Raw genomic sequence first — 15,674 nt, 5'->3', positions numbered from 1 at the left:
ATAAATGTGAGCCAGTTGCTTAGCTTTTGAATGTTGGTTTTAAGGGTGAAAACTGGTCATAAGCCACTTTTTCTCAACTGTGCCATTGTAACTTCAAATGTCACTAAACAAATGGTTGTAAGTCAAGGACTACATGTATGCCATTGGTAGCAGCAATAGTTTACGTGATTTCCAGCTAGGGCATGCAACTGCAATAATCTGCCCATATTTAAGCAGTTTTAGAATTAGGTCATTTTATAAAGTTCTGCTTCTCCTGTTTATAGTCTAGATAGTAGTTGATGAGTACAAAATAAAACCTGACAAATGAACAGTTCAACTCAATGCATTATTTACTCAGGTGTATCTCAGATTAATTTCGGGGGATCTACTCACGTTAATGGGCATATGATTGGAACAAAGTCATGCAAAGGGCATTTGTATGATCTCATGAAATGGAGTAATAGGATGGGATAGGATGGACAATCATGCTGAAGAATGGAAGGAGAAATGACAGAAGAGGAAAGATCTGAAATGTCTAATTGACTAGACAGGAGACTGCTATTTTCCACTAATATAAGCTTGCAAAGCAAACATAGTTGTTGAATGCATTCAGCCTTGGCCTGAATCCAAGGCTCTGAGACACGTACATATCAGGCTTAGAGGTGTAAAATTTCTGGAAATCTGCCGTGTATTGGGGTCAATTAAATAGAACCTTTTTCTTCTGTTGCGGACACCACTGGAGAATAAAATGCAGACATTATGGGAATCCCCATTTTATATACAGTACAATACACACTTATCAAATCATATTTCATTTAAAAATCTAAGACCAAGTTCCTAATCCATTTAAAAGAAGGGGGGACTATTTATGTCTGGAGGCTGCATTCCCTTGAGGGCACTTGGTTGGTAATGAAAAGGATAGAAAAAAAGTGCAGTTTGTTCTCTCTCTCTCTCTCTCTCTCTCTCTCTCTCTCTCTCTCTCTCTCTCTCTCTCCCTCCCTCCCTCCTTCCCCCTCTCCCTCTCCTTTTTTCTCTATCTCTTCTCTCATTCATCTCTCTTTCTCACGTTGCCAATTGGCTCTCGGATGAAGGAAGTCAAAAAAGCAAAATGATAGTTGCAGCATTGTTATCCGAGTGCTAGCTCTTGGTACATATTGTTTATTTTGAAGCGCTTACAAAAAAGGGGAAGGTCCTGAATCACAGTATGGTTGCCGTCTTGCCTATTTTGAACATTGATCCACCCCTTGGGAATGCTACTGAATAATGCTACATGTACACTGTTTTTTGTTGGTTGGACAAATTGCTCTTGCTAAAAATCTGAACTACAGTTGGATATGAACAATATTTCAAAATTATTCACTGGTTTATGGGCAAGAAATTGGGTGGAAAATTTCACTGAATTTCTCTAGGGAAAGTAAACATTTTCACCGTTACTAGACAGCATGACCCCCTTGGTGCTCACAATAGTGCCACTACTAGAAAAAAGCCAGAGAAGAAATTTCCTTCGGATTTTAATAGAAGTGTGAGAAGGAAGGGAGTCTACGAGAGAAATGTTTATGTAATGAAAGTGTAGACATTCTCTGCTGGATATCTACGCTACAATGAAATAAATGCAAGAATGCCACATCGTAAGAATCTATCTAAAGTTCTCCACTCTTTTGAAAGGAAATTATTTCTCACCAAAAGAAATGAAAACTTGTAGAAAGAAATTGCAAGAGCAGTTGTCCACCTGGCACTCATCTGAAATGATTGCTACAGGGTTTTTGAAATTAAGCTGAGGGTTAATTAATCAATCACTTGACCTTCCCAATAAAATCTACATTTCATCCATGTATTGTTTGCACTATATGCTAGTATGAACAAATGCCCATTTAAAAAATTATATCAAGGTGTCAGTTAAAGTGTTATATTTTCAAGTCCTGTGGGCATTTTAAGACTTTTTTACTTCCCTCTCCGTAGACACACTCTGGAATAACTAGTCACATATAAACATTCTTTTAAAGCTCCTTCAATTAGAGCAGAGTCTGATGGTTACATAAGACACTAAAGGGAAATTAAAAATAGTTTACTGCAATGCAGCCAATTTTTTATCAGTAAACTTTTTAATCTTGATCAGAGGTCCTAGGATATTTTTTTTAAAAAAATCTACTAGGTTCTAAGACTTGAATATGTTTGAAAACCCCTGAAATACATAATCCTTGACTTACATCATGTAATGCAAATTTGGGTCCTTGGCAACGTTCATGTATTTATTATGGTTGCAATGTCCTGGGGTCATGTGATTGCTATCTGCAACCTTCCACCAAGGAAAATCAGTGGAGGAAGTTGGATTCATTTAACAACCATGTGATTCACTTAACAACCATGGCAAAAAAGGTTGTAAACTTGAGTGCAACTCATCACATCACTTAGTGACAGAAATTCTGGTCTCATCTGTGATCATAAATTGAGGATTGTCTGTAGAACCTCAATGATATTGTGACTAAAGCTATACTTCTGTAACTACAGGGATGGAGACTTTGATGGTCACTTCTATAGCATTACATAAAATACCTCTGTTCATCTAATTTAGTAAGAAATTGTAATATTTTAGTGTTACTATGAAAAGATACACTATAAATGATCTAAGATGTTCATTCTAACAGACCTAAATCCATCACTTTGTGGCACTTGTGAATAGTTTTGAAAAAGCCAGAGAAAATTCTTTGGCTGGATAAGCAATCCTTCAAAAAAATAAATAAATTCTTAAAGTAGAATCAACCTAATTTTACTTTCTCTGTACAGCCTTCTCTTCCTCTCTCCATTTCATCTTTTTTCCATTTTGGATTCTGAAAAAATAAAATCCTCCCCCTCTTTCCTAATTTGGAATGTTTCCAGACCTTCACTTCTCCATCCAGATAAGAAGCAGAAATCTGTGGGTACAGGACACAAAAGGAGAACATCAGAAATCAACTACATAAGGGGAATTCTTTGCAAGCATTTGTTGGATGAATGGGTCATGACCTACAAATGCATGAGGGAGACCATTATTTGTGGCTGTTAACTCTCTTCAATATAGGTTTTCTTGAAATGCTACCTGAATGTACATCTTATTTCCTCTCTGTCTAATTCAATCAACTTGTGCACATAAAGCTGTTATTGCACCAGAGTCTTTACATACAGCTATGCCTCTATTCATTTGTTATAAGACAATGAATGACAAAGATAACTTCTGAATGATGACCAAATAAAGAAAAGGCAATGCTTTCTTCCTGACACCATGTCTCTTAGCAGGCAGTAACAGAATTTGCAGCATATGTCCGGAGCAGCAAAAGGCAATGTCCAGTTGTCCACCTTACAAGGGAAACTATTCTGTATCTTCAGTGATTTATAGCTACAATTAGAACAGAATGTTCAAAGAAAGAATGCTGGTGACCCAACTGAAAATCAAAAAATGTCCATAAAAGCATTCTTTAAATATGTGACACATGTCACATTATAAATGTTCACACATTTCCTCAATCACATCTCAGTAAAAATCAGGACCATGTGGAATTAACTAAGCAATCCAATCACAGGAGAAGGATTTGATTTATGAGAAACTGTATCTTCCACCCACCTATTCTTCAAATTCCATGTAATATAGAATAGAGTTCTTCAAAAAAAAAGACTTGGGGTAGACTTAAATAGAAATGAAATGCACAAATAATTGTAGAATAACTACAAATATACTTGCTCTGGTAACAACTATTCTGACCTTATCAGAATAAAAAAATTGGTCATACAAGGTTAGCTGTAACTTTGAATAGAGAATAGAAAGGTGGACAATATTTTTGCCACTAAATAGGAATCAAATTACTGAGAGTTGAGATCTATGCATCAAATTTTGGGGTAAACAGTACAGAACGTGATCCTATCTAGGCATGCTGAAGTGTGGAGATTAATACTAAGTATATACTGAGACTGTAGAATCATTTATGTTTCTCACCATGTCTTCATTATTTTGGGTAATTTAGTTATTTTGGGTAATATTTTTTTATACAGCTTATCACAAAAATTGCAGCTTTCAGCATTTGACACAAATGCTGTATCAATAAAAACAATGTAAAAATGCAGCAAAGGAGGATAGGAGACCAACAAAGATATCAACAGACTGTATCAAATGACACCTTTAACAAATGCAGTATTGATTGAAGCATTTATTTGAACTCCATGAAATCTAACCCAATGTTAATTCTCATATTTCTAGGTAGCAGCTGAGAGCAATTCATTAAATTGATTGCTTCAAAGGTATTACTACTTATAGACAGTCCCCCAGCAAATAAACATGAGGAATACCCAAAGGTTATTTTACATTACTGGTATAAAATATTTATTTGTAAGCTTAAAGAGCATATTAGGGCAGGCTCATACATGTATGGACCCTACATTTCTCAATCATCAATATTTACAGCTAATCAGGTGACTTAAAGCTAAAAAGAAACTTTTGTATTTGAAGTTCAATAAAGGGCATGGATGTTTTAATAATAGCAATAGCCCTTAGACTTATATACCACTTCACAGTGCTTTACCGCCCTCTCTAAGTGGTTTACAGAGTCATCATATTTTTCCCAACAATCTGGGTCCTCATTTTACTGACCTCAGAAGGATGGAAGGTTGAGTCAACCGTGAGCCCATCAGGACTGAACTCCTGGCAATGGGCAGACTTAGACTAAAATACAGTATTCTAACCATTGAACCACATAGTTGAACTGGTTCATGAACTATTGAGTTATGAAGATCATTATTAGGTTTAAGTAATCAATATGCTTGAGATAGCAACCTTCTTTGGATAGTCAAATAGCGTAGTCCTGGTCAAATTTGTATTTTGCAAAAAGCAGCCACAAAATTGGAAAGAGACCAAAGGATTCAACCTTAAGTTAAACCATGCAAAGGGACAACTTTTAAATAGCATTTCTACATCTATTCAACTTCTACCACAGGACAAAGTTCCACATCATTGAAAGGCACTAACTTTTGAAAAAATGTATGAAAAAATGCTGTTTTTCCTCTAGGCCAAGCATATATTTTGGAATTCCTTCCATCAAAGATGAATTTCTAAGGGGTCATAAGCTTAAATCTGTTGAAATACTGTAGGACAACTGAGCTTCTTTGGCTGTTGTGTCATATTCTTCTTAGGCTGTCAAGGTAATTTTTGCCAAATGTTTTCATAGACATCTTTAGCAGATGGCTATAAAGAATCTATCCTATGGGAATGTAATAAAAATAACAGGAGTGTCATGTAAATAGTATAGAGTGCAATCCATTCTGCATTCATAAATCCCAAATATCCACAAGCAAAAGTTGCTGATTATAAATCCAGAAACAATCTAGACTTAAACAAGAAAGCATTTGGTATAACAAAAAGCTTACAGCTTCAATAAAGAGGAAACTAAATTTTAAGATCTATTTCTAAGTTGATGGATAGTATCCAGATTTAGTTTTAAAAGACACTTATAGACACCAGTGACTCTTTCACCATTGGTAATCTATTCCCTTAATTTCAGTGGATGTTCCTTAAATAAGAATTAGCCATTATCCAAACCATCAGGTTGCCTTTAAATATGATTAAACATGACTGAATATAAATCATTTAATCTGAAGGCGTACTGTAATAATAAGGTACTGTTTTGAAGAGATGTTGAGTTAAACAGTGCTTTTATTGCTCTTGGGTTACATTTAAAGTTATCCATCGGACAGTATTAACTTAGCCAACTCTAAGTGATATACTTCTGGGTCATTGAAATGTATAATACTGGCAGTGAACCCAAGGAATAGAACATTAACTCTGGTATAGAAAACTCAATTGGGCTTCTTACATCAGTGTTTTAAGCAAGCAAATTAACAGATCAATTTGTAATTCAATTCTTTAAATCCCCAGGAACCAGTATCTAATACAATCAATCAAAATCAGCCTTGCTAATTACCGTTTCTTAAAGATGATGCAATGTTTCTCAACCTTGACAGCTTGAAGCTGTGTGGACTTCAATTCCCAGAATTCAAGCCACAGCTTCAAGCCACCAAGGTTGTAAAATACTGCAATAAGGAAAGCAAAGAATCAAGAGAAAATGTCTCACAACCAGATTCTATGATGGCAATAAACAGACACATCTTAGCTGTAAAGCATTATTTGATGGATTTCAACCCAGACACTGGAGATTCTATAGCAGTGATCTCAGCTGTGTTAAGTTATTAAAAATTTCCAGTGAAATCAGCATGGCCAAGAATTTGCTTGAAATATATCTTTATTGCTGATTTTCCTAAATTGTGCAGGAACAGGGAAGTATCTGTTTGAAGCAGTAGTAAAGGTAAAATGTAAAACAACATGCTATAAAATATCATACTAACTTATGATTCCTTGAATTAATCAAATTGTCTGGGTTTTTTCAACACACTGAATCATCACTACATTGGCTGGGTTCACTCCTTGTGCTATGCTACAAACTAACCAACCACATTTCAGCTCAGAGGATATTATCCAAATTCTTTGGAAATGCATGTGTCATGGTAAAACAGGAAGAGGCACTTCAACAAAGAAGTTGAAGAAGAAAGAATGGTATTCTGGGGGAAAAAACGGAAAAGTTTTGAACTATAACCATCATACCTCTGGCTAATAAGTTGCTTTCAGATGTGAAGAATTTAAGCTCACAAATTTGAACTCAATTTAAATAAATTAAAATATAAATTAAATATGACTAAATTAAATCTATCTATCTATCTATCTATCTATCATCTATCTATCTATCTATCATCTACTGATGATGCAGAAAACATCAGGAAGGAATGATTTGAATCAGTAAAGTACGAAGCAAACATTTGGTTTATATGCCACAGAAAAAGAGAGGACAAGAAAAAGATTAGGCACTTCACTCTTTATGCTTCTCTGTTCCAGATTGCTCTCCCCCAATATGGTAGCTGTTAAGAATCAGAATAAAGCTGGAAGGGACCTTGGAAGTCTTTTAGTCCAGCCCTCTGCTCAAGCAGGAGATCATATACTACGGGTGTCAAACTCGATCATGTCACATGACATATCGTGACATGTTGCAACATTTTCTGCCTTTGTGGAGCTGGGGTAGGTGTAGTCTACATGATGCATCTGGGCCACAGCCGGCCAGTTGGACACCCCTGTTGTATAGGATTTCAGACAAGTGACTGTCCAGTCTCTTCTTAAAAACCTCCAGTGATGAAGCACCCACAACTGACAGCATGCTGTTCCACTGGTTAATTGTCCTCACTGTTGGAAGTTTCTCCTTAATTCCAGGTTGCTTTTCTCCCTGATTAGTTTCCATCCATTGTTTCTTGCATTCTGGTGCTTTGGAAAATAAATTGACCCCTTTCTCTTTGTAGCAACCTCTCAAACACTGGAATATTACTATCATGTCCCCCCTAGTCCTTCTTTTCTTTAGCCTAGTCAAACACAAATCTTGCAATCGTTCTTCTTTTCGCTTACATATATTCTATGTTAATCTCTTTTCTTGACCATTTTTGTTAGTCAAAAATTGCAGTCTTTAATAATTGTGTTGAGACCAAGCTGGTCATTAACTTACAATGGAAGTTAGAAGGGGCTACAGGGGCAAAGGATGTTGCAAAGAGAGGGCTACTAAGCCCTCACCTGAAAGATCAGGATATAATCCCAATGGATCTCTATAAATTGATTTGAAAATACAGCCAGTAAGTTTATTTCAGAATAAGAATGAGTAGAAACATACTGAAAACTTCCCAGAATCTGAATATCTATGTTCCTTCTCCTCCTCCTCCTCCTCCTTCTCCTTCTCCCTCTCCTTCTCCTTCTAGGCAATCTTTAGTAGCTGTAGTGCTTACTCTCAACTATTTACTTTGCATATGTTAGCAGTTTTCAAGATAGAGCCTTACAGCTGCTTTATTCCCTAGAAATTCATTTCTCAAGAGCAGTTTCCCAGGAAGACTTCTGCAGCTGCACCACTGAGGTAAGAAGGAGAGCCAAGCGGTCAAGTTTCAGGATAAAGCTTCAGCAGTAAAGAAAATAAAACAAAACTCAAGTCATCCTACACATTTTAAGTGACAGATATACTCCAGCAATGCTAAATTATGCAAGCTGTCCCAGACTTTTGACAGAACCACCATAATTCATCCCACTTTCCCATTATCCTAAAGGTAGGGAAAAGGCTGATGTAAGCTTTGTGTAATCAAGTTGGGAAACATCTGCCAAAGTAAACCTTTATTAGGGGCTTCATATAAAGTATTTATACGTTAAACCTGTTTTGAAAATGAATCTTGTTGAAGCTGGGTTATATTTCCCATCAATCCTAAGTCTTTTATTCTCTTTCTCTGTTAGGCGTAAACTAGTCTTTCTCCCTCTTGTATCATGTTGGCTGGAAGTAATGAAAACTGTACCATTAAAGGAGATTATTTGTAGCTCAGGGTTGAAATGAATACCTTCAAGATATGTTGGACCACAGTTCTCACTGAGGGTGCTCTCTGAGCTTGCTTGTTTTCTTGCAGATGTTTCATTACCAAACTAGGTAACATTATCAGTGAGCATCCTGATGCTAGCCGTGAACACTAACCCTGATGATGTTACCTAATTTGAATAATGAAACATCTGCAAGAAAACAACCAAACTCAGAGAGCACCCTCAGTGAGAACTGTGGTCCATTAACACAGTTGTCATAAGCCTGAGTGGTAGAAGCCTAATGGAACTGGGCCAATTTCTTTTGAGATGAGACACTAAAGAGAAACAATATGTCTACTAAATCTGGCATTGAGTATTCCCTCTTCCCAACTTCAATTGTATTAGCATTTATATAGTCATTGCCTTTAAAGCTAACAATCTCTTAACCTACAGGGCTTAGAACTCTATGAAGTGTCCAGACCAGGGGGGTCTTCAAACTTGGCAACTTTAAGACTTATGGACTTCAACTCCCAGAATTCTTCAGCCAGCATGGCTGGCTGAGGAATTCTAGGAATTGAAGTCCACAAGTCTTAAAGTTGCCAAATTTGAAGACCCCTGGTCCAGACTAATATAATCATTGATACAAAGTCACCCAGTGAGTTCAGTAGTTGAATAGGGACTTGAAGTGATTCAAATTGCACATCTTAATCACCACACACTGCGCCTCTGACAACCTGTTTTTCAGCCATTGCGCCTGTTGTTCCTGAGATTGATTAATCAACAGGGAAACATAATTTAAACATACACTAGACAATATGGATCCTTGCCATCAAAATTAACTTGCTTCTGGATAAATATGCCCAAGTTCATTAATCCGTAGCACTAGCTCAATGTATTTACCTGCCTAGAGCAAGAACATAGAAGTAACTTTTTAATTCAAAATGTCTTGAGCAAGCAACTAAAAAGGGGCTTTTCTGTAACAATGTTCAGTATTTGCCTACAGGTGGTTCTTTGGCCTATGAATATTTGTTTAGCAACTGAAGCTAGGAAGGCAGTGAACAAATGGTGATTATGACTAGTCCTTGGAGTTATAGCTGTCACAGCACCCCTGTGGTCACATGATTGCAGTCTTAGTGCCTGGCATCTAGTTTGCACTTACAACCAGTTGAAGCGCTCTGCGATCACGTAATTGCCATTTGCAACCTTCCCTGATGACTTTCCCAGAAAGTCAATGCAGAAGCTGGCAGGGAAGGTTGCAAGTTGCTATGGTAAATCTCTCCTGGTTCCTTAATGCTCATCCTGCAGTAGCCAATCATGCACCCTCACCAAGCCTTGCTGTGCCCCCCTTGTCCTCTCAGACCATGCCATGTCTCTTGCATACCTCCTTGCACCCTTGAACACCTTTCAAGATCTATATAGTTACACTTTATGACTGAATGGCTTAGTGACAGAAAATTGGGACTACCAGAAAATTGCCATCATAAGTTGAGGCTTAGTAACATCAATTCAACTTTAAAGCTTACATGACACAAAGAAAGGTTATACTGTACTTCAGTTTTGTGCTTTTCATAAGCATAACACCTGCAAGAAAAGATGACTACATGAATAAAGATAATTAAAATTTGATTATCTGTTTTGTGTGTGAGAGCAAAACATGCGCAAGACTGAGCACAAACCCAAAGTCAACTGCATGAATTTTGTAACTCCATCAGTCATAAGAATATTCCAGGATGCTAAACAGCCATTGATATGACAATGATAAGAACATACGATAAAAACCAACCTCCCCACTAAAATAACCTCTCAGTTTTGTAAAATAATACTTCCCAATACATAAAAAGTCATTTTTACTGGGTTTGAACCTCAGTCTATGTCAATACTTGGTGACAAGACAAAGCTTTCTGGAAGACTCAAAGAGCGGGCACCTGTTGGATCCCAGGGGAAGGGTGCTCCACAGGGTAGGGACTACTACTGAGAAGGTCTGCTTCCAAGGTCCCACTCGATGACAACATTTGATATGAGGCACTATCCTACTCAACCTGGCAGAGTGGGCAGAGTTTCTGATGAATTGCAGAGTTTTAAAACTGATAACCTATAGTTTGTAGTTTCAGGATGAAGCTACAAGACAGCCCCATGGAGTACCCATTGCACTAATCCAACTGATTGTTATTATTGTTACTTTGGTTGATTTGCTTTTGCTTTTGCTATGATGATGATGATGATGATGATGATGATGATGAATCATGAAGTATCTTTCCCTTTATTCGAGGGAATATTTTGATTATTTTTTCCACTGCCTGTGTACACTTTATTCCTATGAAATTGTAAGCTTCATTGTGTTCTTGGAGACAATTGGGCTACAGATCCAAATGGCAAGTTGTGGTGTGGGGAGCCAGTTTGCAAAGTGCTAAGTTAGGATTGGAGACAACAGGGTACAGTCTTCTACCCTCAGTCACAAATATTTGGCAGGTTGACTTTGGTCATCTCTCTCAGCACAGCCCATAAAATGAAGAAAGAATAACAAATAAACCTCCTTGAGTTCTTGGAGGAAAGGCAGCTTTATAAACACCACTAATAATTATTATAGTTCCTGAAGTAAATAGTAAGACTGCCTCCCCACAGTATATGTGTCCAAATTAACTGCATAGTTCTCCAATGATAATGCAAGTTGGATCAATGAGTACCTCTCACCTTAATTTATTTCACTGACAAGTGTGTAGTTAATCCCACATTTCCAAAAATGTACTGTTTAAGGCAGCTGCCTCATTCTGTCTACCCAAAGGGTTGATCTGGAAACCATTAATTTATTGTATCTTATTAGACTGAGGCCAAGCTGTCATATCTTTGGAATCTTAAAGAAGTGATAAGTTTTCTGTCTTGAACTCTGATATACTTTTGCAAAAAAAAATTCAAGATGGCCTTTAAGTTAAGGAACAGATAATTTTCTGATTAAGTGGACATATACAGACATCTTAAGAGCATTTGTGGACATTCTTACAAAAACCCATCCACCAGAAGACAAACAGACAAGGTTGCTGTGTGCTATCTCCCCAAGACTGTCTAATGACCAGTTTCTTTCAGTATTCTGGGCAGAAAAGAATATTTCCAAGCAAATCTTAGGCTATACCATTTAAAAAAAATTTCTAAGAAAGCATACAGATCTGTTCTGGAGTCTGGTATACTATATTCTTGGAAACAAAGATGCAGTATGCCATCTTCCTGTTTAATCACTTTAAACTAACACCTAACTAACACCTTTATTGAAAAGCTTTCAGCATCTGCAGCTCACTTAGTCTGATGTGGGATTTAAACTGAGGTGAGAAGTAGTGGAAGCTTACACTTGCATTATACTCATGCAAATGACATGTAAGACAGATTCCAAGTGTCTTACCAAATAACAAGTGTATTGTGTTAACAACCTTTTGCATATGCTTTTAATAAAATTAAAAGGTGCTACCTAACACTGGAGACTGAATAGTGGCATCTAAGAGACCTGAGCCAGCATGCCTGGCGCAGGAAACGTTTGAAGGCCATACAATTTTGTCCTCTAATAAAGGAGACATCCCAATAGTGTCAACCACAGGGCAACGGTGCTAGCTTTTTCAGACTGTGCTGCCTAAGATAGTTGTCTGAAGCTGCCAACATTAAAGCCAGCCCTGCCATGCCCTGCTGATGTCCCCAGTTTACCTCACTGAGTTACTGGAAGGATAAAAAAAAAAAGGAAAACCCCAAGGTTGTCATCTGGAAATTCTTGACAAAAGGCAGGCTCTGGGTAGGAATAAGTAGAAATCCAAGGCATCAGAAGGGGAAACACCAGCTGCTCTTCCCAACACCCAGAGGCAATAAAGAAGCTTATTCAAATATTTTTTCTAGTAGAGGCTATCTTTCCCAACATGCTATTTATTTATTTAATTTCAGCAGCATGGAGTCACTTAAAAGTAGAAGGAAACAGGCTGTGATTTACAACAGTTGCTTCTGCTGAGATTGTGCAGACAAGTGGGGGGACATTTCTCCAGGGCCAAGACAGGTCTACTTAACTTTAAATCTGAATAGATTTGAATAAGAGGAGGGGTGTGTGAGGTCCCTTACAGTGTCAGATGTTTAAAGGGCTTCTCTCAGCCTTGCAGCCTAAGACCCTTAGTCAGGGACAAGGGGCAGCGGAGAAAACCTGACCAAATGCACAAAACTCCATGGCAGATGCCTCCAAGCCACCCAAACAATGTCCCAGGCAAAACCCAGGCAAAAACTCATGTCAAATGCCTCCAAGCATACCCTTTTAAAAAATTTAACACTCCAGGAAAAGAAAAGAAAAAAAAAAGATCTGCGCTGTCCAGCCAGTTAACGATAAAAGAAAGGACCATTTAAACCTGCCGTTTAAACAACAACAACAACAACAACAACAAACCCGCCAAGAACAACCACCTTCCATTCTTCTTCAAGAGGTTATTCTAAATCGAAAACTGGCCAGTGAACTGTGCCAAAAGATTCGGTTATTCGAAGAACAGCGCCGCACCGCCCAACCGCCAGCTTCTCTGCACGTTTAACCTACTGAAGATCAGGCAACCTTCCTTCTGCTTGATGATTTGTGGAAGGAAAGGCGGTCAATTTTTCACGCGAAGGGGGCAATCCACAGCTTTGAAGCTGGCATTCCCGTCTGTTCCCGGGCTCGGGGAACCACTAGGCAGGACCGCACTCCGGCGGGCAGGTACCAGATGGGACAACGAGGAAGGGGTTTGTGTGTGTGTGTGTGTGTGTGTGTGTGTGTCTTTCTGCCACATCCCCCACCTTACGCTCCCGCTAAGAGGGAGGAACGGAGTGATGATAGTGGCGATTAATTAAAACCTGACGCCTTCCAGGTCGTGTAATAGATTGCGCATCCCAGCAACCCCAGGCAGCAAGCGAGCTGATCAAAACTGTCCAGGAAAGTAGCAAACTCCAAGTGGACGGAGATGGGCAACGAAGAGCCAGATGCGATCTAGGCTACGCCAGGTTTAGTCAAATTTAACTTGGAGTATAATCTGTCGGCTCCCTTCCGTTCAGCAACCCAATTTACTTCCCCCACCATCAAGTCCCAGCCCGTTAATCCACCCAGACGATTCAAGAAAATCCGAGATCTAAGGGCGTCAGCCAGAAAGTGATGAGAAAAAGTCTAGATCTGAGGAAAAATAAGCAAGGAGAGGTGGGGGGGGGAAGAGGGTGGGGGGAACCCAGCATTGTTATCAGGACCAACGACCGTTATTCGGACCAACCGAGATGCGCCAGACTTCAGTTTGCCCATAATCAATCAGACAAAATAAAACTGAATATACCCGAGGAAGACGCACAAGGTGTAGTGCTTCTGAGCATGTGCAAAGGGCCTGCCACACACACCCCCCTTCTACCTCAAGCGGCTCCTTCAGGTGCCTCGAGGACGTGGAGGGAGGGGGGGAAAAGCAGGGTCCTGCCGCCTTCGACCAGAGAGAAAGCCCTCGGAGTAGACTTCAGGCAGAGGTTCACCGCCCTGTCCCCGCGAACGACTCAAAGTTGTCACCTTAATAACTGCATTTAACTAAGAAGGGGGGATACGAGGTGCCTCAGACCGGGCGGTCGAAGAAGACCACCTGAGAGTCAAAGCAGAGAGCAACGCACTTACTGTAGGGGCAATTGTCCTTCTTGGTGCCGCTCACGTTCCCGTTCTTCTCAATCCGGAGGAAGAACTTGTTGAAGCAGTAGAGTTTCCTCCAGCGCACGTCTCCTCGGAGGTGATCGTAGCTCCGCACGTGTCTCCCCGCGCTGGCTGCCGAAGAGGCCGAAGAGAAGGAGGAGGAAGAGGAGGAAAAGGAAGGGGAGTAAGAAGAGGGGGACGAGGCGTTGGTGGCCTTGAGAAGCAGCATACCGCGCCCGTGTTCATGGCTGGAGGCGGTCAGCGAAGACATCAGGCAGAGCAGCAGCAAGAAGCCGCAGCCGCCGCGCCCGGAGGAGGAGGAAGGCGAGGCGGAGGAAGAGGAGGAAGGCAGGTGGGCAGAGGCGGAGGCACCCTGTATCAGTCTCCATCTGCACATTGTACTGAAGCTCTGGGCGCTGGGAGAGGCCTCATGGAAAGAAACATGCTGGGAGGGCGAGCTCCCGGCCGAGGCGAGCGGACAGCTGGTGGGGAGCCCTCTCGCTCAGAGCCTCCGGCGCGCTGATCTGGCCTGGAGGGAGGGCGCCGACATCCATGCCTCAGGGGGCCAGCTCTCCGAAAAACGGCGGCCTTCCCCCTCCCCTCTGCCTCGGGGGGGGGGGGGGGCGCCTGACGTCTGCCCTGCGGAGACTTGGCCCTTCTCCGCCTCGAGGGGGAGGCGGGGGGCGGCGGGCGGTTCCGCCGCTCGCCGCGCAGGGAAGGCGGCTCGGGTTGCCTTACGGTCCCTCTCGGCGAAGCGGAGACCCACCGACTGGATAGCAAGTTGGCGGGTGGGGGGCGCGGGGGTGGGGGTTAGGGAGCGGGAGAGACGGGAGCCCCAGGAAAACCACGCGCGCCCCGCCAGGCGGAGGCCACGATCCGGACGCCGAGCCCACGCGCCACGGCCGGGGCTAACGCGGCTGGGTCCTCGGGGGTCTCCGCACCATCTTCCCAAGGAGGCAGGCGAAGCTCTGAAAGAGAGAGAGAGAGAGAGAGAGAGGGAGAGGGAGATGACAGGCGAGTCAGCAACCGGAGGCAAAGAATGGCTCTCTAATCGAATCGATTAAAAATCCAAATAAAACGGGTTAGCAAATCCGGGGTGGGTAGGAGTAGGGGTGGAGAAGTTCCCCTGTTCACACACACACACACACCCCGCAACCTCCCTCCCCCGGCTGGCTTCTGCACCTTCTGCACCCCAGCGATCTTCGCTCAAGCGCCGGTCTTCTTAGTGAAAACTAAGCGGGATAGGCATCGCCTTCTTCCTTTGCCGGTTTTTCTTTTCTTTTTTTTCGATACACTTTTTTCTTCCCTCCCTCCCTCTCTGGAATCCTCCCGAGAGCGAGATGCAATCTGTACACGCCGCGCTCTATTTCTCTAAGGAAATAGGGACGATCGAACCAGGCTTCAGACGCGTCTGCTCGCCTTTCTCTCCTTGGGTTGCCGGCAGGTTGGAGGCTGTATCTTAAATGCTAAAGATTACAAAGCTGAGAGGTGAGACGTGCCTCTGGTGGTCAAGTTTTATTTGCGGGGGGAGGGGGGGGTCAAGCGGCGGTGCTGGGACATCTGAAACCCTTTCGCAAGTTGCAGAGAGCAAGCGCCTGCTGGCGGGGGGGGGGGAAGAGACCCACACAGAGAAAAACGACTCCCCAAGATCTGCCCTCTCTC

At 41.3% G+C, this 15,674-nt stretch overlaps 1 protein-coding gene across 1 annotated transcript in view; it reads right to left on the bottom strand.

Moving 5' to 3' along the window:
- The window catches only part of FGF10 (fibroblast growth factor 10), a gene marked incomplete at its 5' end in the record, with an annotated part of 91,715 nt that extends 77,306 nt beyond the window's left edge, over window positions 1–14,409 (bottom strand). Inside the window, one exon of the mRNA XM_083353166.1 lies at window positions 14,001–14,409. Coding sequence (XP_083209292.1) covers window positions 14,001–14,409 — 409 coding nt within the window. The remainder of the gene's footprint in view (window positions 1–14,000) is intronic.
- Window positions 14,410–15,674: the final 1,265 nt, after the last annotated feature.

The sequence above is a fragment of the Vipera ursinii genome (genome assembly GCF_947247035.1).
Source record: "Vipera ursinii genome assembly, chromosome: 2".
NCBI classification, from domain to species: domain Eukaryota; kingdom Metazoa; phylum Chordata; class Lepidosauria; order Squamata; family Viperidae; genus Vipera; species Vipera ursinii.
This window is presented reverse-complemented; position numbering and strand designations above follow the sequence as displayed.